General features: G+C 35.2%; 1 protein-coding gene and 1 non-coding gene across 2 annotated transcripts; one reads left to right on the forward strand and one right to left on the reverse strand.

The window, feature by feature from the left end:
• Positions 1-8,464: 8,464 nt before the first annotated feature.
• Positions 8,465-8,539, reverse strand: Trnat-ggu (transfer RNA threonine (anticodon GGU)). The gene has a single exon. It is a non-coding gene; the product is annotated as a tRNA-Thr (tRNA).
• Positions 8,540-9,234: 695 nt separating this feature from the next.
• Positions 9,235-22,294, forward strand: LOC146146428 (uncharacterized). Its single transcript, XM_083390077.1, has 14 exons — positions 9,235-9,330; positions 10,116-10,178; positions 10,330-10,392; positions 10,544-10,606; positions 10,759-10,821; positions 10,974-11,036; positions 11,188-11,250; positions 11,403-11,465; positions 11,618-11,680; positions 11,844-11,909; positions 13,018-13,077; positions 14,211-14,265; positions 18,068-19,399; positions 22,188-22,294. Exons 1-14 carry the CDS (start codon positions 9,235-9,237, stop codon positions 22,265-22,267), a joined length of 2,193 nt encoding a protein of 730 aa, XP_083246203.1. The 3' UTR covers positions 22,268-22,294.
• Positions 22,295-23,385: the final 1,091 nt, after the last annotated feature.

Below are 23,385 nucleotides of genomic sequence, written 5' to 3' on the forward strand. Positions count from 1 at the left end.
GGCAAAAAGTTTAAACTTTTGTTGTTTATTTTTGCCATTGTATGAACTGCGTATCGAACACAAATAAATATGCTGGCAAACCGTTTCGAGCAGCAACTTACTGAGTTTTAGCGCAATACTCAAAAATCGACTTTTTATGGACTGCTCATAAATCCTACAAAACAAAAAATATTTATAAATTTTTAGGGGGTTATGGCCTCTGTGGCCCCCTGACTAAGCCTATGACAGTCACACATCCACTCCGTTTTTACCAATCTCTTTGAAAGTTGCGTGTTATTTATTTGTCTAGTCGTCTGATGCAAACCGTTTAAATGGAAAACAGATTTGCCTTTATTTATGACTCTAACTTCAGATTGATTGAAAGTGTAAGTTACTATGTGTTGGCCACGCCTGTGCTATTGTATCATTCAGAAGTACGTTTGCTTTCTTAAGGCGAGATTTAAAAACGATTGTAGGTTTTTGAAAGAAAAAAAGAAGCCCCCTCTACCTTTGTTTTCTTAAAAAAAAATACTCAAAATCACATACGTATGGCCCCTCCTATAAACTCAGTCGATGTTTTCGAACATACTAAAAATAAGCTCATCTGGCCATTTTGTAAATAACAACGGTTGCTTAACCATTCGGGAACCAGCTTGTATTAATGGATGTAACTAAACTCGTTCATGCTTAGGTCGTCACTTTGGAAATGTGGAATGAAATTTGTATAAAAACACAAGATTGTTAAATGTAATATTCAATGTATAAGAAACTTTTATTAAGTCTCACCAAAATTTAGCCTTTGACCATCGCTAGTATAATTATGTAAGCATATATAAGTTTTTAAGTTATTGGATGGGTTAGTTTTTTAGAAAGGGGTGTATTTATGATTGATGTCTGGTTCTGACCTCTGAATAATTTTGTTATGAATACATATATTACTTAAGGTGGTCGCAAACTTGTTTTTGTGTTCATATTTCCATCAGCTTACATTTGAGTTGTTGTTTAGTTGAAGGAACTTCACCTCAGCAGCAACGCTTTGGGAAACGTCGGCGTCCAACATTGGTCGAAGATAGTTGACAAGGTCGAGGTGTTGGAGTTGGACAGGTGTAACATCACAGACATCAGTGAACTAACCGAGGCAATCGAGAACAAACAGTGCAAAGTAAGTAAACAAACATTAACAAATATAATGTTGCTGCCAGACAATTTTTACTAAATGCTCTTCGGGACGTTTATCCAAAGGTTTTTACATTTCATATCCTATTTTTTTACACAGCCTATTTTCCTATTCTTATTCGGCTGTCCAACAGTAATTGCCCACCACTGGTCCATAAAAGCAAAAACATTTATTTGAATAAAAACGTGTTATGCATTTAATATGTAGTAAATAAAGTTGGTTGGAACCGCAAACACCACGAACCAACTAATAATATTTTCACTTTATGTACTAAGTCAAAATCTATTTCACCCATCAATTTGTTGTTCCAGATCAAGCAGCTGTATCTGGATGATAACCGCATCGGCGACGAAGGAGCTCTTAAGCTTTCTGGCGTCCTCCCAAACATCGAGCAGTTGTGGGTAGATAATTGTGACATCACTGAGGAAGGCGAGGAGGTCATCAGATTGAAACTGAGAGAACTTGGACTTCCCGTGAGTAACAACAATAAATAAATAGAAAGCCCACATCACTGACACGAGAACCCCCTGTGTTACGTCACAATACCAGTTCTCTAATTCAGTGATTCCTAATTTATTTTTTTTACTTTCAACTGTTTTTACGTGTTTTTTATGTTCAGGGCAAAACTAGGTGACTTTGCTGCTTTCATAAAACTGTTATGTTCTCGCCCCAATATTACGTCATGACATTGGAGGCTTTCTGTCGGAATAAGTCGCACAAACATTTAAAATTACGTTTTGTTCGAGCAGATCGAAGCACAATCGAATAAACCGATTTTTATCGATAGAAGTAAATCTCTCTTTTTCGGCTTGAGATTGGGAAATAAAACAGTTGATGTTTTGCACATCTGACGTCACAATAGCCTTTTGTATCGTCTTTAATTAGTCATTTGTACACACTGACGTCATGGTGGCCTTTTGTCGTCGAAAGTTAAAAGTTTTAAAACCAACCACCACTAGGGCTACCATATTTTCAGCACCAAAAAAGTGGACATTTTTTGCCGACACATAAAACGAAAGTAGAATTGTTACTTTTAAGTTTACGCTGATTTTCGGGATGTTTGGTTGTTTTGGGATTCTCGTATTAGATTTCGATAGGAAATTTGGTGTTGCTTGCGACTGAGCGCTATTTGTTGCGAGCGCGATTGTTTTGCTGTTGGCGGCTACGGAAAGACTTATAAGTGACGATTTAAAATCCTACGGTTTAAAATGAACAATCACACACCTTTGATTTATTAATGGGCCTTTTTACATGTGAGGTTCGGTTGCAATTTTTCTGGCGCAATGTTTGTAATAACAATTAAGAAGGTAGGCCGGTAGGGCAATTTGTTAGAAAACCTGTTTTAAACCAGCAATTCAGCATGTTTCATTGCTACAGTATTTTTTTGGAAATAAATACAACGTCAAAAGTCTTGTTAAAAGTATAAGCAACTAACTCAAAATGCGAAAAAAAGGACATTTGGGCATTTTTGAGCGTCCTCGGAGAACCATTCAGTTTTCTTGAAAAAAGAGGTCAAATCCTCCTAAAAGAGGACATATGGTTGGCCTAACCACCAGTCCAGTGCCTGAAGAGATATTAGGTGACCAAATACCGTCATATAAGTGCTACAAACCACAGAAGTGCGACACACAGGCAATAGTTGATTTTAGCCTGTACTTATTGGCCTGTTCCTCTTATCAGCAGAATTATTGCTTTCACATGAAATACCTAACCAGCTTACTACTACTTTTATGTTTTTATTGCCACACAAACAAGTTTCTTTACCAGCAGTATTGAAAAATATTTCGCATTAAATCGCAGAAAAAGAATAGTAAACACACAAAATCTGCCAGACGTGTTTCAGCGTTTAAAATTTCTTTACATATTGTGCTTTGCAGGAGGACAGAGTGCAGCTTTGAAGTTTTACTTCGAATGCTCCGAGCGACAAAGAATCAATCGTTTGACTTCTCGTGTTCTTTTCCAGCAAAACTTTTAATCATATTTACTTTTTGTATTTTTAATTGTGATGTTTATTACCATTCAGACGAATTTGGTTTCACGCATTTGAAACATTTAAGTTGAATACAAACATATTTGTATTTTCAATCCACCAATGAACCTTTCATCAGAGCAGCAACATATTTAACTGACCTTTTCAACACTCAACATTGTATCTGTGTTCAACTATGCAATGAACTCCTGTATTATTGCTCGCATGCAGTCCTCGATGAAACAATGGAGATATTATTTACGTAATTGGTGTTTTATATTATACTCGTCCATATTTCGGCTGGTATGTCATAAAAGTGCCAATATCTTTCAAATTAACTTGCTTCGTTGTTTGTTTGGAACAAAGACATAAGGTTTGCGCACAGCTTTTGTTTTGAGAAACGATTGTGGTTCGCAACTAGTTTTGGTGTTTTAGTCTTAGGCTTCATAGAATCGATTGTATTGTTTTTTTACTAAAGTTACTTTGTATTTGCTGAATTTGCAAGGTTCGTGTTTTTCTACTTTTCTACTTGATGTTTTATCAACCCATGTTGCTTCACTTATTAACCACTTAATTGCCTCCTTGTGTGTATATAGGCGCGCAATTCCAATATCACTTCAAGTGCAGATAACATTTGTTTGCCGTCTTTCAAATTTTGTTTTTTGGCGAATAGTTTAATTTTTGCTTTACATATTACACCACCAGTTAAATGCCTTTTTTATATCTTCTAGCTTTAATATCGCCCTATTTAATTTTGCATTTGTGTGTCTGCAGAGGCAGTGTACACACGTTATATACTCACATGCACACCAGAAATCACGTTAAGAATCACTGAGTTACGAGCTCGAATCTTTGCAAGGTGAAGTCAAGAAACCTGCTATCATTAGACAAAATGATTAAAACATATTAACTAGCATTTTTTAAGGAGACGGTTTTACGAATAGCTGCAGTCCGTTCACACATAAACAAACCTACCAAATTCTTAATGAAATAAAAACAAATTGTTTTAATCCTAGCAAGTAGTTTACTATTAAAGGTGGTATAAAAAAGATTGTTTTTTTCTTAGAATTTTATTGCATCCTGAAGTAAAAAACATATCGGCATTTAAGAACTACATAAACTAAGAAAGATTTTTCATCATGCAACAGATTTTAAAAGATTAGGGATTGTAATGATTGATGACGTAAGCAGGGGCGTAGAGACATATGCGTCAAGGTACAGGGGCGCCAAAATGAGGCTGCCTCTTCTTTAAATACAATGTTCTATTAAAATTATAATTGTTTTTTCGTGTAAAGTAAGGTAAATTATGTTATTGTAATAGAAAATGTGACTAAACATGGAGGAAGGGGCGCCATTTTCAAGTTTTTCCCCGGGCGCAAAATACCCTGGCTACGCCTCTGGACGTAAGCCATTGACTTAACTAAGTCACCATCTTCAAATTACTTGACATTTTAGCGAAACTTGACTAAGTTTAATGGACAAACGATTTGACTTGGACTAAAATTATTGAGCCAAATGGCGTGGGTTGAAATTAAGGGTGGAATTCATAAACTTGAATCAGAACTCTGATCAATCCGATTTTATGAATGTCACCCTTCGTATAAAGTCAATGTAAATCGATGACGTCAAATGACGTTTTCAAACAGACCAATGAAAAAATGCCATTGTTTTATTGTCCAATCAGGGTTCAAATATAGTTTTTTTAGTACTTTTTTTTAGAATTGCGAAAAAAGTTTTTTTGTGCAGGTTTTTGTGTCAATCCTGTCCGCGGATTTCAAGGTATTTTCTGTCGCATTCACGGGATTGCCACAACATCTTGAAATGTATTTCATTTAAGTTTCGTAGTAATGATGAAGTTTAACAAGGTATGTTCGGAACCTAAAATTTGTTTCCTATGCCTGATATTTTTGACAAAAAGTACCGCGGTCCGTTACCTAATGACGTCATTACTATGCTCAGCAAAATCGATGAAAGGGAAACGTTTAAAGAGAATTTTTCCAGGTAATTTGGTCAGCAATTCGTGGCTTTTCAAGTTTGTATAATAATAACATCAGCACAACCATCACCCTAACATCTGACGAGCACCACTAGTCGCACTTGACGTCGGTATCGCCTTGTATGTTATGTCGTTCTCGTATCGTTGAAAAACCGAACGTCTTTACACGATCCTTTTAAACTGAGTCACTTGTTTGTTTTTGATCATTGCGTATTATAACTAGGGCGATTATTTTTTGACCAAAAAAATTAGAAATTTTGACTTTAAAAATTAAAATTTAATTTTTGGACAAAATTTTGACCTATTAAAAATACATTGATTTAAACATCAAATTGTTGTATAAAGTATTAAATTAGTGTCTTGGTTAGTCGTCAACCACATAATTTTGATGTTTGTCGAACACAAATCAGTTATTTTTTCAGGTTTATGCAAAACTCATAAAATTGCTTAATTGATGTTTTTGTCACTTCAAAAAGACAAACAGCGATAAAATACAAAAAAAACAACAAGACGCTGGTTATTTTAGAGAAATGTTGTGTAAACAGTTGAAATACCAGGTAAAAAGAATTGCAGAAATTAACAATTATGACCTAGTATATTATCCAAATAAGAAATAGGATAATTGCAAATCACAAGCGATGAAAAGGAAATCAGGAATACACAACTATATAAAGCGTAAGAAGTTCGAGATGAACCTAATGCGATAAACTAGACCTGGGTCGTTAATTCTGCAGACTCGCGTATACACAATATTGCTCTAGTGAAGATTTAATACGCTTAACATGTCGTTGAACGTCATTAAAAACTAAATTGTTATGATAAAATGTTAACTGAAAGACAATTTAAATTGCTGACTATACGTTTTTTTTTAATTTATAAACGATTTATGTTCATTTTTAAATGATTTTGACTTTTTTTGACAAGTCAAAAAATAATCGCCCAAATTATAACATTTTTGCGCATACGACAGCATAAAGCGGCGACTTAATTGATTCGCGTATGAAATCGAATAACATTTACACGTGAGGTGTTCAAGCGCACACATCAGCAAACATCAGTGAGGTACAATATAATATTTACATTACGCAAGGTTGTAGAATTACACCAAAGGCTAGTCCGCATAAATAAAATTTTTTTAGATATGTTTAACGCCAAATAAAAGAACAAATTTACGTAAGGCTACCACTGATTTAAGAACGGACATTCGGACAGTATTTTTTTCAACTTTTGAAAAAAAATTAAAAGATATTTTAATTTCAATATTAATATTCGCGATTATAATCAAATTAAAATTTCATCCCAGGATGGAACCAAAAACAGCATAGGCATCGATCTTACCTTTCCAACGGTGCCTCGCTTGATATAAATTTGTTGGGGGGTAGTTTAAATAAATAAAAACGATATCAATATTCATAACCGATAGTATATGCTCAATGTAAATCAGAATAGAACAAAACTTTCGCACGATGATTTTGAATTACGTAGTTTGTCAAAAGGCAAAATATATTAAATTCTGAATTTATTCTATAAACATTCCCAATATCGCGATTTTTTATCCCAAAAACATCTGTTTTTTATCCCAAAAAAACAATTTTACTTTAATTTTTTAATTTTCCTAAACGATGCTCGACCATAGAATACTTAGTATTACTTGACCGTAACCAGGTGTGTGCCTAGCAACATAGAAATCAACGCGATCTTACAAATAAAACCAAAGTGCCATGATAAATAAGTTTTTAATAACTCTGCATCATCTGCGTTTATTATTGAGTGTTCATGCTGCAGTTCGCGATAAACTTCATAAGAAATTCAATTAGTGTGTGTATTTTTTATGAATTATAACACCCTGTCAAAATAAGGTCGTAGTCACATCCTACAAATTGGGGAAAGAGGATCTAATTTTACTTGGTTGGCAGTCGCAACTGCAAGTTTTAGTGTGGAATCAGTATTTATTAAACACATTATTTTTAGTAAGCGATGAGCTCGTTTATAGTTACGGGTAAGACGGCGCCGGTTGTTAATAGGAGAGCCGACGGCTGCCGAAGTCGCTTTTCAAATTAGGTAAAATCGAATAATTTTGCACTGCTACATAAGTAAGCGTTTAAGTCATATTCTACTTTCTCTGTTGTTGTGTTTGTAAAACTCTTTTTTAATTTTTTAACAGCAAATACAAACAATGAAAGTGGTAGCTTCAGAGATTTTAACAAGTACTATATTTTTTATAAACAACAGACAACAAACTTGTTATTTAAATATTCACAACTAGTAAAGAGCAATGTCTTCAATTACCATTGATTGATGTTCCGAAAAAAAACTTTCTTTCCAACTGACCACCATTTAAACACTGCGCTTTTCTTTACAATAATATAAGCATAAATTTTTAAAGGTATTGTTTAGCAAAACATGTTTATTTCATACGACTCACTTGGCTACAGCATATTGATTTTGTTTTTTAAGAAATGTAAATAGACTAAGAAGTCCAGGCTTCTTTATTTTGTCAATAGTTCAAATGACCGAAGAACAAACAACCAACATCTCTTGCAGAGTAAGTTTGTTTTAAATACTTAGTTTCTAATTTTAGGAATTTTCCAATTTGGGTTTACTAAAACTGTTAGCAATAAAAAAAACAACAATACATATAAATATATACTTTTTTGGTTTTGACCAATATTATACTGAGTTTCAGTCTACTTTTCACATGAAACCTATACTTTTTGTTATTTATGTAGGATTTTATTGCTGGGGATCAACAAATCGAACACCAAGATGCTAGAATCGAACATCAGACTGTTGCAGGAATGCACGAACAGAGAGCACAAATAAATAGTCAGAATGTAGAAGAATTACAACAACAACGAGCTGTTATCCAACGTCAAGATGTCAGTGGGCTTCAGCATCAACATGCGATGATACAACATCAGGCAGTAGAAGGACTACAACAGCAGGCCAGTATCCAGCATCAGACAGTACATCAGACGGTACATCAGCAATTAAGCATTCAACAGAATGTTACACTGGTAGTGCCACAAGCCGCCATTCAAGGAGAAACCCTTCCAAGCATTGAACAACTTCTTGAACAAGGTAGATTACTTAAGTTTTCAGCTACCCATGTTTACAAATTATACTAGCATAGCAAGCGAACTTTTTTATGTATATACACTTTTTGAACCCATTCTATTCCTCACAATTGTACATAGCAAAAAATGCAGGCATGTAGCAAGCAAACTGTTCTATCTTTTTAAAATTATGTTATAAATATACTGATTTTAGTACACCGAAAAGCCATCACAGACTTGCCGAATATGTTTATATGATGCAACCAGAGTAGACCAGAAAAACAACTGGCCTGCAGTGAGGTTCGAACTCACGACCTTCGGTCATACCGGGACCGTCGCTCTACCAACTGAGCTATGCAGGCTCAGAGAGGAGCGAGTCGACAAACAACCATACGCCAATGCTTGCTCATTGATACAGAAGCTGCAATCGTTGGTCATATAGCAGCTTCCAAAGGGCTAGATACTAGTTGATATTAAACACATATGTGTGTGTGTCTTTTAAATGCTGATTTTATTAACTTTTATTTACAACAGTGCCACAACTCACCGCTAAAGGTAAAGGCCCTCTCAGCATACAACCTTCAACTTCTCAACAAGGTAAAAAGTTAATGCATTCAAATTAGTCATTTCCAACCCTGTACCTACGGCTGCCTAAGTGTCTTACACGTTCCTTCTATATATCTGATTCCAAGGAGCAGGCCCCTAAAATATTTGTCCTTAACTTCTTGCACTCTAGACAGAGTCACTTCACTCAGTTGATATTGCTCGTTGAGAATATATTCACAAATCTCAGAACACACAATAAAAGAACACAGTTAAGTAGAATCGCAAAAAAGTATAATGAATCGCGAAACGCCAATACCACTCAGTTCGGCTTCTGGTCACACCTCAGTGGACACCGGATGTAAATTAAGCAACAAAGTGTAATAATGCTTGATAAATGCTACATCATTTAAATTAGTCATTTTGAACCCTTTTTATTCCACACAATTGTGTATAGCAAACTATGTAGTGGTCATTTAGCAAAATGTTTTATGTTTACAAAATTATGAGAAATATGCTGATTTCATTAACTTGTATTGTTCAACAGTTCCACAACCTGCGATTCAAGATGCAAGCCCTCTCAATATTGAGCCATCGACTTCTCCGCAAGGTAAAACGTATTTATTTAAATTCAGGGGCGTATCCAGAAGTCCAAAAAGGAGGGGGTTGCGAATTTTTAATTTAGGCAAATTGTTTTTTCGTCCCTGTTTTTTCGTCTGATGTATTATTTTATGACGTCATAAAATAGTGATTCTAATGACGTCATTTTAACTAAAAAACTAATCATAAATCGTTCATCAACGGCCAGCAAAAGCAAAACTTTAGACGCAAAGCAAACAGGTGCATCGTTGACACTCCGCCAGTCTCCAGCTATGAAACCGCTTTGTGTGCAATAGTTAACTTTGGGCAAGAAACTAAACCAAGACTGTGAAATATGTGTAATTGATTTTGGTAGATACATGTACGGGATTACGCTAAATTTCAAGCACGTTTCTCTCCACCTACAATCGTAAATGAAGATCGTTTTCCTGGGTGTTTCTCGATTAGCGCACATCTGCGCCGCTCTGTGTGCCAAGTCAGCTTAAATACAAGCACGTCTTGCAGACACACCATATCGGATATTAGCGCAGACAGCGAACATCGAGGAACATCAGCTGCGCCTAACTCAACGTTTTTAGCGAGAAAAAACGAAAACTGCTTAATTTATTGTTTTTCAAATGTCCGGACACCCAAACCCTCCCCCCTGGATACGCAACTGTTTAGATTAGTCATTTTGAACCCATTCTATTCCTCCCAATTGTGCATAACTATGTAGTGGTCATTTAGCAAACTGTTCCATGTTTTTAAAATTGTTGGAAATATGCTGTTTTTATTAACACATATTTTTTATGACAGTGCCACAACCTGCAATTTATGGTGCCGGGTCTCTCAGTAATGAGCCATCAACTTCTCATCAAGGTAAAATGTAATTATTTAAATTAGTCATTTTGAACCTATTCTATTCTACACAACTGCATAGCAACCTATGCTGTGTTCATTTAGCAAAATGTTCTATGTTTACAAAGTTATTGGAAGTATACTGATTTTATTAACTTGTCTTGTTCAACAGTTCTACAACTTGCAATTCAAGGTACAAGCCCACTCAGTAATGAGCCATCAACTTCTCAACAAGGTAAAATGTAATTATTTAAATTAGTCATTTTGAACCTATTCTATTCCACACAAATGTATAGCAACCTATACTGTGGCCATTTAGCAAAATGTTCTATGTTTACAAAGTTATTGGAAGTATACTGATTTTATTAACTTGTCTTGTTCAACAGTTCTACAACTTGCAATTCAAGGTACAAGCCCACTCAGTAATGAGCCATCAACTTCTCAACAAGGTAAAATGTAATTATTTAAATTAGTCATTTTGAACCTATTCTATTCCACACAAATGTATAGCAACCTATACTGTGGCCATTTAGCAAAATGTTCTATGTTTACAAAGTTATTGGAAATATACTGGATTTCTTTAACTTGTATTGTTCAACAGTTCCGCAACCTGCGATTCAAGGTACAAGCCCACTCAGTAATGAGCCATCAACTTCTCATCAAGGTAAAATGTAATTATTTAAATTAGTCATTTTGAACCTATTCTATTCCACACAAATGTATAGCAACCTATGCTGTGGCCATTTAGCAAAATGTTCTATGTTTACAAAATTATTGGAAATATACTGGATTTCATTAACTTGTCTTGTTTGGCAGTTCTACAACTTGCGATTCAAGGTACAAGCCCACTTAGTAATGAGCCATCAACTTCTCAACAAGGTAAAATGAAATTATTTAAATTAGTCATTTTGAACCTATTCTATTCCACACAAATGTATAGCAACCTATACTGTGTTCATTTAGCAAAATGTTCTATATTTACAAATTATTGGAAATATACTGGATTTCTTTAACTTGTATTGTTCAACAGTTCCACAACCTGCGATTCAAGGTACAAGCCCACTCAGTAATGAGCCATCAACTTCTCAACAAGGTAAAATGTAATTATTTAAATTAGTCATTTTGAACCTATTCTATTCCACACAAATGTATAGCAACCTATACTGTGGCCATTTAGCAAAATGTTCTATGTTTACAAAGTTATTGGAAATATACTGGATTTCTTTAACTTGTATTGTTCAACAGTTCCACAACCTGCGATTCAAGGTACAAGCCCACTCAGTAATGAGCCATCAACTTCTCAACAAGGTAAAATGTAATTATTTAAATTAGTCATTTTGAACCTATTCTATTCCACACAAATGTATAGCAACCTATACTGTGGCCATTTAGCAAAATGTTCTATGTTTACAAAGTTATTGGAAATATACTGGATTTCTTTAACTTGTATTGTTCAACAGTTCCACAACCTGCGATTCAAGGTACAAGCCCACTCACTAATGAGCCATCAACTTCTCAACAAGGTAAAAAGTAATTGGCTGGACGCATTTTTATTTCGTCATTTTTCAATTTCACACATGTTTTGCATTGCATATAATGTACTGCACATGTAGCTCAAACATTTTGTATATATGTTCACAAAATAAAGGAAAATATGCCAATTTTATTAACTTTTGTTTACAACAGTTTCGCAATTTGCCACTCAAGGTGCAAGCCCTCTCAGTATGCAACCTTCAACTTCTCAACAACAAGGTAAATATTGTTGTTTTATGTTTGTCATAAAAGACGGAATACATCAGCGAAAAAAATTGTGGATTAGTTGAACTTTCATTTCAGGGAGTTCCATTCTATAAAAACTTCCACTTAGATATAGGGCAGGGATGGCGAACCACTGACCTGTGGGTCACAAATTGACCCACCACAGTTTTTAAATGACCCACTTGTCTTTCTAGAAATACCTAAAGGTTATCAATCATTTTCAGGAAAGAATAAATGTAATTAACTTTTTTTTGTTAAATAGCACCACACTGTATAAATCAGGGCTGCCCAATTTGTGGGTCATGCAAAAGTAGGGGTGACGAGTAGGGCTACATCACTGCACTTCAACAAATGTGTGGAGAAAAGCAAACAATCAAATGCATTTGTTTATTGCTGTAAAATGTAAAGGGTGGCGATTCTTTAAGGTAAATTAAGAGATCGCAAACTAAAAAAAATTCTAAATACCCTTGTTAAAACCGTAATCCCATGTAAAATGCTGCAGCACTATTTTGAACTATTTTGTTAACTATTTAGGTTCGTAATATTCGTGGGCATTCAAATTTGAAAATCGTGAAAAAAAACACCCCAAAACAAATACCAATCTAGCAAATGACACTTGAAGCGACATAGCAGCAAAGATTCGCATAAAATTAGCATGTAACTAAATATATGACGCACTTGTGCATTTTTAAGGATGTAGGTTGTGTTTGTGACCCGCGCAATGAAAAGGTTCGCCAATCCTGATAAAGGACATAGGAATATAGCTTCCATGCGCACACAGTGCCTTTGGTCTAAGAAGACCTTCTCAAAACTATATACTTAAAAGGCAAATACAATCCTGCAGGACACGGCTTGCCAACACTTGTTTTTGAAGTTTAAAACATTTTTTTTCACATTAGTCAGTGGAAATTCATATTCTTTGTCAAACTGTAAGTCAAGTTACTAGCATAGCAAGCAAACTGTTTCATATGCAAATTTGAAACCATTCTATCCCACACAATTGTGCATAGCAAAAATGTATTGGGCATATAGTTAGCAATATTTTCTATATTTACAAAAGAATGAAAAATATGCTGATTTCATTAACTTTTATTTCCGACAGTGCCACAACCTGAAATTCAAGGTGCAACCCCTCTCACTGTTGAGCGAACTTCTCAACAAGGTATTTATAAACAATTTGCCAATTTTGGGGGATTTTGTGCGAGAAAAATATTTGTTGAAATCATAGTTGTTTAAAATTAAAAAGTAACCATTCTCTTAGTTTTGAGAATATAGCCGATGTTGTTATGCTATTTTACAAGGTCCAGTTTAAGGCAAATTTAACTTATTTATCAAAGCTTTAAAGAGCCCAATTTTGTTAAAAATCCGTAATACCAAAACATTTATAACAATGTTTTTCAAAGCTCAAAAAAATATGCTTTGTATTAATCCACTCCAAGCAAAGTCGTACCTGCTTTAATAGACAGATAAATGCTATTACTTTGTGGGCCAAATTAAAAGGTTGTAACACAAGACCAGTGGCGTATCCCGGGGGTTTTGGGCATTCAGACCCATCACTATTTTATGACGTCATTATTATAATAGGGTAGTTCCTTAAGTGGAAAATTCGGGACCCCGTCTATTTGAGTTTCTTGGTACACTATATTTTAGCACACACTTGAAAACTACTCTCAAGCAGTAATGACAATAAAGCTACAATGCAAAACAATATCTCCTAAGTACACCGATTACATCTGTAAAAAATTTGTGCAAGTGTGTAATTTTTTCCGCGAGCCATATTTAGCTCTTTTTTATGACACCATATGGCTCTTTTGATGAAATAATTTGCTTGCAGAAAAATCTGTCCATTATTTCTCAGCATGATCTAAATAAAACTACACAGTCACAGCCGCTTTCCTAACTTTATATTTACTTTTTTATTACACATATTACACAGTAGCAATTTTTTGGCGCTTTGCGCGGATCCTATTTGTTTTTCGAAACTGTTGTCCCATTTGAGAGAATCTCTTAAAATCCAAAAGGCTGAATCTTTCAACGAAACTTCGTAATCAAAGTTTTGCAAACTTACCTAATATATTTCTGGTGCACAGCATGTCCTGCCTTAAATGAGAACAATACAAACAGCCCTGCAATTTTACATTTTTTGCCAACATATAACTATACATATTAAATGGACTTAGGGTCTAATAGACTTTTACAACACCAATTATTACAGTTAAATAAGCTTTTTGTTGCATTTAACAGATTAAATAACTTCTTTTTTTATCCATTTTTCCTCCCCAATTACTCCCTAAGGGAGCCAAGTTGCTCACTTTGTCTACAACGTTATGCTATAGCAGAGGTTCCCAACGTGGGTGGTACCGCCCCCTTGTGGGCGTTGGCAAGTTACAGGGGGGGGGGGGGGTAGGGGGGGGCGTTTTGGGTCTTTATCACTTGCGGGGCGCTGAACGCACATAAGGGGGAGTTATATTAAGGTACTTTTCGCAACATTTTATAAAAAGTTTACATTAAAATAGTACCAAACAGCACTGTAGGTAACATTTAAGCTTAAATGGCAACTTTTGTATTGTGAACTTGTAGTAGTTTTCTGCCTAACTTGTGATGTAACAATTGACTTTCTTAAGTAAAGTTTGGCAACCCCTAGGTCAGTGGTTTTCAAACTTGAAAAAAAATTTCTTAACGGCCCTCCAGCAATTTCTTTAATGTCCACTTGCTTCTTTGCTATCATCTTAGCTTTACGAATCACTTTATTTAAGTCAAGCAATCACGAACAGTTTTAAAACCATGGCCGTAGTGCCCACAGTGGCAGCGCAGCAAGCTGTAAAAACGTAAATCTCATTAGAACAATGCAACACTATGACGTCACAAAGGACAATTCAACTTAAAGCGTGCAATAATGCGAATGAACAACTAATCAATTTGGATTGTAAAAGTAAGTTGCCTGATAAATTTTATTGCACAAAAAATGTTGTTCTTCAGGAGCATCGTGCTGATTTTTATGCGGTGCTTCGCGGTCCCAGAAAATTGTCTTGCGGATCCCAGTTTGAGAACCACTGCCCTATGTTACGCCCCGCCGCGACCTGTGCACTGGGGCTTGGCCCCTGACCCCATACAGTTGCCCGGCGGGACGCAACCTCGCGAGTTCTTGTTGTTTGCAAAGGTTTCTGGTTAGATATGCTACCTGTCATAACCACAACTAAAATTCCAATCAAAAGTATATTGTTACAACGAATTAAAACGTTATCAAATAGCATTAGTGAACGTAAATTTATTTTCAAGTTAATGTGAGACAGACAGCCACCGCCTATTGCAGCGACTGTCGGCTAAAACTTCGCAAAAGACTTCTAGAGAAAAAGCCTAAAGCCGCTAATAAACGACATGTATATAGCCAATACGTAGGAAGAAAAAGAACACGAAAGTTACGTCATATTTGGCCAATAAGACTGGCCGGCACTCTGAAAACATGGCTTAGGCATTACAGCGGCCATTCTAAGGCCAAATTGCAGCGGGAGTCAGACGCCAGCAAAACAAGTGGCTTGTTTTGCAGAACGTGAGAACACCGACTGTAAGACTGAAAGTTATAGATTACGAGATTAATGGTTACTTGTCAAGTTTGAAACGAGGCGAACTGAAGCAGGAAAACACAGGAATTTTACACACTACAATACGGAAAACTTTACATCATCAAATATGATATTATGTAACTGAAGAATATATTTGGCAAATGAAAATAAAAAAAGCGGAAAGCGCGTAATCTAAAACCCTATTTATCACATCATAAAATAACTTAACGAACTCTAAGATTTGGCTTATGGCAGTTAATCAATTTGGGTGTTTAAGTGTTGATAAACACATAACATCTAGGTTGTCGTATTCGGCCTGCCGCCTCTTTGACAACTAGACACGAGTTCATTGTAAATACTTTTAGACTATTTTAACTACATACATGTAAAAAAAATTCGCGCTTGGTGAGAGTGATCTTTCTGTGTCCAATTTGTTTACGGTTTGATTCCATCTTTTGACCTTTATCAGTGCTTCTTTAGCGCTGTGCCGGCGCTGAGAAGTGCGTAGCGGACAAACAGATAACGTATTCAAAAATATTGGACATGTTTTTTAACATTTTTTTGCGCAATGCAATAAAAAGTAGCATGTACCCCTGTCACAAATTTAATTATTGTAGCTCTTTGAAGCATAACTAATGTGTTAGGCCGCGGTAACTGCCGTCCGGGTTGGCTACCCGCCGCCACGGTTTCCCCTCGGGGATAGAACTTTGTGTGAGTTTCGTAGCCTCCCTTTTCTCAGCGCTGCGTGATATCTTTGTGTCGATTTCGTTCGCTATTGTGTGGTGTCGTTTTGGTATTATTCGTCGGGTGTATACCGAGAGAATCGGATGCATTTTGAGCACAGTTTGCAATCTCGTTGGTTAGAGACAAGCTGTAGCCTTATGCGAGCACTTGGTGTACATGGTTATTTGCCGTACTGATTGTTGTTCTGTCCAATAAACGTCTTGCTTGAGAAAGTAAAGTCATTCCTATCCTTAGCAGCTACTTAGGGGATTGTGTCCCAACCTAGTCTGCGACAACCCCCCAAAAAATCATGCTTGTTTACTCGCCAGGTGTGCCAGACTCAAAAACATTAACAATCACTGAACTAGATTAACTATTAAGGTTACCGCGTTTTCTCAAAGTAGTTTTATTACACTTTTCATTAGTAGAATGGATGACGACGTGTGGACTCAAATTTTAAACCATACAAACGTTGTTTTTTTCTAATCCGAGGCCCGCCTGATTCACAGTTGTTCTAACATTTTAGAACACAATTCTTAGTTAACATTTTGTGCGGCCTGCAGAGACCTTTCTGAGTTTGGCTGGTGCTCGCGACTAAAAAACTTTTGCCAACCTTTGATTTAAAGTCTTGGTGCAGGAGTTCTTTTTTCCTGTTAATGACATAACCTTGTCAAATAATGTATGTATATTAAGAATTAATCTTTTATCTTTAGCTAACGACAAAACTGGATTTCATTATGAAACAATATGTTGAATTGTCAGATATTTTAATTGTAGAAGCGCAAAGTAGTTTGCACAAGTGTGTTTAAATCTTAACAATTATTGTTGTATGTAAATTATTTGTTCTGTTACCTACATGCCTTAGTTTTTTAAAAGGGACCGGCGTCATTAATTTAGTTCGATTTATACACATGTTCATGTAAATTATTTTAGTGAATGTATGTTAGACAACCTAAAATATGACTGACAGCTCATCGAAATGAAATTATATTGCTAGACTACGATCAATATAAAACTTTACTGTAAAGCAAGATGAGGGGGCGATATGAAATAATATGAAGCCCAAGGGGGCACTAGTGTAAAAAAGGGTGGGAACACTGTGCTATAAGTAGCTATTTTTTTAAGTTGGAGTTGAAACAAATGTTTGCATTATCACCTGCAACAGCTTAATGCAGGAATCTATTCATTTATCCTTATGTTGTCTTCAAACATTTTTGTAACAGCAATCACTATGGCGATTTTGTTTTATTAGAAAATGAGGAATTTTTATCTATTATAAATACATTGATTTAAACAACACATTGTTGTATAAAGTATTGCATTATGGTGTCTTGGCGCGTCTCCAGTTACTTGATGATTTAAATTTTTTGCCGATGGTACAAATATCAGTTATTTTTTCAGTTTTATGTTAATGTTTTAAAAATGCTTAGTTGATATTTTTAGCATGTCAAAACAAGAAGTAACTTAAAAATGTCTTAGAAAAACAAAATAGCTGGTTGTTTGAGAAAATTGTTGAGTAATAGTAACAGCTACTTAACAACCTCCATATTGAAATACAACATAAGAAAAATTGCAAAAAATTAGCACAACCTAGCATATTATGGAAATGGTAAATGTAATAATTGTGAATATATAATGGAGTTAACACGTTTTTACCTGCAATTCAAAACAAAATTTTGATAAAATTTTAAACTAAGCGACCATTTCTAAAAGCTCGTTACAGTTTTTGTACATTTTGTAAACGATTTTATACTATTGTATAAATTTTGACAAAATTTTGCCTTTTTTAACTAATCAAAAAATAGTTGTATTATTTCTGAATGTTTGTTCTGTATAATACATTTAGCAAATAAAACATCTTTTTAGATACTCCTGAAGATATTTTACTTAAAACTATAAAGGAAGATCTCAAGAGACCACAGCAAGAAGTTGTTCCCCTCGGGCTAAACTACGAGCAGGAAAACTTTCCCTGTGTTCATCCAGTTCTAAGGAAAGAGGAAAACTTTTATCGAGGTGGAGCTGGTAAAACAGAGAACTATAAGCCTTCCACACAACAAAGGTATGTCGGTTCTGGTTCAAAGAAGATCAGTTTTAAGCAATTGCACGATAGCGTAGTAGCTCATCGCTACACAGCCTTAGTTGGGGCTCCTGGTTCTGGTAAATCTACTATTGCCAGACGACTGTCAAACAACTCTTGCATAACGTGGATTCTCCTGTTGTGCATGAACATGCTCTATGGGTCAGAAAAAGTCACTCTAAGGCAGGTTGTGGTTGATCATGCATACCCATGGTTAAGCGAAAGAAAACGAAACGCCATATTTGCAGCAATGATGAAGTTCCCAGAGAAATTTGGGATCATACTTGATGGTTATGATCAGGCAACTTGGTCACTTGATAATGTAAAGCCTAGAAATGCGTCATACGATACTCCCATGTTAGTTGAAGAGGTAGTAGCAAATTTATGCAACGGAAAATTCTTTCCAGGCATTTCTATTGTTTTGACTTCCAGACCACATTCTATAGTCACCCTCCATGAATTACTTCGCCCCAAGGAAATTGTTTTGGTACATGAGCTTACACCAGAAAATATGAAAAAACTATTCTTAGCATTTGCTAAAAATGAAGCCCAGAGAATATGGGATAGCTTTACCAATTTTGCACCTGTGCTACTTGACCTTTGTCTTACCCCAATCATGCTTCAATTGATCCTGTCAGCTGCCTTGGGCACAGATAATCTCACTGAACTTTGTAACATCACACAGATTTTTATAGTTTTACTTGAAAACCTGAGACGCTCAGAACATGCCAAGGGTTGTGACATTAACCTAATCAAAGTTAAACTTACCCAAATTGCTTACAACGCTACAAAGAATTCAACTGTCATTATGACCTTTCCACAAATGGCTGAGCAAAGTTTAAGTGATGTCATAGTCCAGGATATTATAATCGCAGTACCTGGGTATTCTCACTTTAACCAGAAACTTTTTGATGGGGACAAAAAGTTTTATTTTTCACATCAGTTACTTCAAGAATTCTTTACGGCTGTCCATATTAGCCAGAACATGAGTTTAGATGAGTTTAGTCAGATCGTTATGAAACTGGTCAGTGTTCCTCACTGGGCGATGGTGAGGAGATTTCTATGTGGATCTCTACTCTTCAAAAATTTCATTGTTCCAAAGTCAACGATTGAGGACAAAGGTATGTTTTAACATTTAGGAAGTATATAAAAAATATGTATATATCTGTATGTTACATACCATGACACACTGATGGCAGATGAAATATTCTACGGAATGTAGGGGGAATTATTTTAATATTTTTGTTTGTTTTCAGCAACACATACACTTTAATATGTTGTTTATAAAAAGTGTATGTGTGGTAAAAATGTACTTTGGTGAAACCTTTCTGTGTTCACTATTGGTTCCTAACCTATTCTAGCCCTTACCACCTACAGAAATTTTAATGTCGCTGTGATCTACTTGGTTTCAAAGCAACTTTAATTCACATTTACATGTTTTTGTTAAAGACCAAATATAAACTAAAACCTTACTTCTAACTTCATCAACAGAGTTGAAATTAGAGGTTAATATTTGCTGTTCGCCTACCAACTGTTAAGTCCTTGTATCCTACAGTTAAACACCACTACTCTAAATAAACAATTAGTTATTTTGACAATTAACACTTTGGGGGCTGCACTGTCTGCACAAATTGTTTTATGGGATGTTGACCTTTTTTACTAACATTATTAATCAGGGATACAAAGTCGGTAAAAAATTTGAGTGACATTGTCTAAAAAAGAGTTGTGTCTAACTCCGGCCACATTTTCTACTACGTTGAGTTCCAAGTCCGGCTACAAATCTACAGCCCCCGTCTATGTAACTAACATAGGGTAGATATACTCCAGTCCACTCATAGGAATGTCGTTTAACCCATATGCGCCAAACGTGGGTGTGCAAAGCGTATTTTAATGCCATGGATTTCTTGCAGGGCGTCAAAACGCCCTGAAATTCGACTAGGTTTCATGTGCAATTAGTGTGCAACTCCAATTCTGTGAAGACTATATTAAAGCTAGTGCTATGTACACCGCTGGTAGCACAATCGTGGTTCGATAACAGTATGCGCGACTTTCCTGAATTACATGGGGAGATCTGCAAAAGTGTTTGTTTGCACCTATTTAAACCGAAACGCTGAAAATACTAAATACCAGGTTGCGCTAACGTAGGTCAAACTTAAGATGGTGGGAAATTTGTGTTTAGAAAAAAAATCTTCTATGTGATATACAATGTGTCAAGCCAATTACTGAGGCTGAAATAGACAAGCGTTGACATATTTCCTAACTTTTAAACGCTGTATAACACAGTGCTTCGTCTAGCGTCACAATTCCTAATGTTAAATATGCTGGGATATTTAGTCACCTAAATAGATAAATAAACGTATTTCCGAACTTAAGCTTGTAAACGCCAAACAAATATAAAAATCCTTGTTCAATAACGCTGACTCCTCTTGCACAAGTCTCTTCAATATTTAATATCGGTATAGCCCCCAAAATTCCTCCCTCTCTTCGTTCGCCCCTTTTGCACGAAAGCTATGGCGGATAATAACTTACGAAACACTGCTGAAAGTAGATTTGCAATAACCATCGGACCACCCCCCCGCAAGTGATATTATCACATTTGGTTCGTCTTTGTCAGGGTTTAACTCACCATCTGAAGAAGCAATGTTTTTAATGTAATTGGTTTATGTATCTTAAGGATCTTAACGAAACCAAAGTGCGCAGATTTTCTTAATTAAAAGGTGGTCTAGCTGTGACTAGTTCAAGTCACCTTTTATGTAATGCTAGTTACCGCAAAATTATTCTCTATAAGCATATTCAAAGACCATGTGTTTGGTGTGCAATTAACACAACTTATTTTCTCTCAACCACAGCTTGTATTTTAGTTGACTTGGTACACTGCTTGACGCAGATGTTGCGCTAATTGGGTATAATAAGACCCGCGAAAAATGATCTTTTTTTTTTAGTATTGGAGGTGGCGAGAGACGTGCTTGTAATTTAGCCTAGTCTTGTACATGTAACTTGGTAAACTGCGTTGCTAATAGTCTAACGCGCTTCTACTAAAATCAATCCCACATATTTGGCGGTCTAGGTTTAGTTTTTCGTCTAAAGTTAAAGATTGCACACTCAGTGGTTTCAAAGCACAGGTTTGCTTAGCGTCTTAAAGGTTCGCTTTTGCTGGACGTTAATTGGCTGTGTCTGGTTATATTTTTTATGACGTCATTACAGTCACTATTTTACGACGTCATTATTCATTAACGTCAGATGAAAAATAAGTTAAAATTTTGGGACCCCCTTGGTGATTTTCGTGATACGCCCCTGGTAATGAGTAAGGACTGTTTTAAAAAATGCCCTGTGATTTTGAAAGTTCGGGGCCTATGGTTAAACCACTTTTATGATTTACATTGTGTGTTCATATCGGTTTGGAATTTGGGAATGCGCATTGCAGACTAGAGACTCTAGTAGCCCTATTCAAGTCCTGAGTATAAAAAGTCGCATATTTCTGGGAATAATAGTTTGAAAATCATTTGCTAAAAATCGCTCAGTTTTACTATCAATTAGTTCTGATAAATATTCCTTCATTAAATTATAGGCAACCTGCTTTTATTCCAATTGAACTAAAATCAAACTGATTAAACAAACCATTTACTATTTTTATCATGTGCATCAATAGAACAATATTTGACATAAATACTTCATTTATTACTAAATATTACAAATTCTAAAACTAGCTGACAAGCAAGTCATATGAAAAACAGCTGTAAACAATTGAGCAGTGTTCAAAAAGACATGCCCTGATCGACTAAATTCATGTGTATTTTTAAGCATTATTTAAACATTAAGAAATATTACTTAATTTTTGTTTTTGTTGAGAAATTTGTTCTGCTACTGTAAAAAGACCTATAAAATTCATTTGTGGTTTTACACTCGTAGAAACCAGACAACAGACATCTACGGCATCAGGACAGATGACACTGACACTAGATGGCACATCATCAATACCGCAAGTATGAAAACACAGTCTGAGATGTTTACATTACTTTGCAGATATTTTAAAGTATTTAACAATTACTGATTTAAAACACGTTTTACTAATCAATAAAGCGATTATTTTTGACCTAAAAATATATTTTTTTAACAAACTTTTGACTTATTAAAAATACTTTAATTTTAACACCATATTGTTGTTGAAGCGCATTGGTGTCTTGGCGCCGCCAATGAAAATGCTTAGTTGATATTTTTGTCATTTCAAAAAGACAAACCACTATAAAAATGCCAAAGAAAAACAAGACGCTGGTTATTTTAGAAAATTGTTATATAAACAGTTGAAATACAAATAAAATAATTGCAGAAAGTTAACAGAAACCAAGCATATTATCAAAATACAAACTGGATAATTTCAAATCACAAGTGAAAAAAGACCGAGCTAATAATGTTGAATAGATTTGTCCAAACAAAGTTCGAGCTGAATTTTATGCGATAAACTAGACCTGGATAGTTAATTCTGAGGGCTCGCTTATACCGTAATATTGTTCTGTTGAAGACATAGTTCAATTAAAACGTCAGTGAATATAAGTCAAAACTAAATTTGTTAATCGATTTTGACTTGAAATAGTTTTGACAGATTTTGACCTAACATGTGAATTTTGACAAAATTTTGACTTTTTAGGATAAGTCAAAAAATTTTGCCCGGCTAATCATTTATAAATTAATGTGTATTTAAACTTTTTATCATTTCACAATTCACTGGCATTTTAAAAGGCAGTTTTTAATTAAGGTGTTGTTTTTAAGTTGTTTTGGTGTACTTATTTGAGAAATATTGTTTGTTTACAGCTTGCTAACCGGCCACCAGCAACCACACTTGCTTCTCAACAAAGTCAACTCGAAACTCGTAAGTTGTACTTTCTGAGTGTTATCTCTTTAGCACACATTACTCAAAAGTTAATAAGTCATTTCATTATCTGTTTCTAAGTTAACCGTTTGCAGTTCAAGTTTATTCCTTAGATTTGTGGTTCTCAAAGTTTTTTTTCATATTCCTTTCTTCAAGAGCAAACATTGTCAATTCCCCCCAGAAAAAAACACAAAGTACACCACCTGTTTTATTTATTATTTCGATGTACCCTGCTAACAG

This window comes from Ascidiella aspersa, chromosome 5 (genome assembly GCF_963924565.1).
Source record: "Ascidiella aspersa chromosome 5, kaAscAspe10.2, whole genome shotgun sequence".
Lineage (NCBI taxonomy): Eukaryota > Metazoa > Chordata > Ascidiacea > Phlebobranchia > Ascidiidae > Ascidiella > Ascidiella aspersa.

Bases quoted from the DNA above. Each gene is read 5' to 3' on its own strand.
- LOC146146428 (XM_083390077.1), top strand. From the start codon at position 9,235: ATGCTGATTTCATTAACTTGTATTGTTCAACAGTTCCACAACCTGCGA. The intron at 9,331-10,115 runs GTAAAACGTATT...TTTTTATGACAG, and splicing joins GCCATCGACTTCTCCGCAAG to TGCCACAACCTGCAATTTAT. The intron at 11,681-11,843 runs GTAAAAAGTAAT...TGTTTACAACAG, and splicing joins GCCATCAACTTCTCAACAAG to TTTCGCAATTTGCCACTCAA.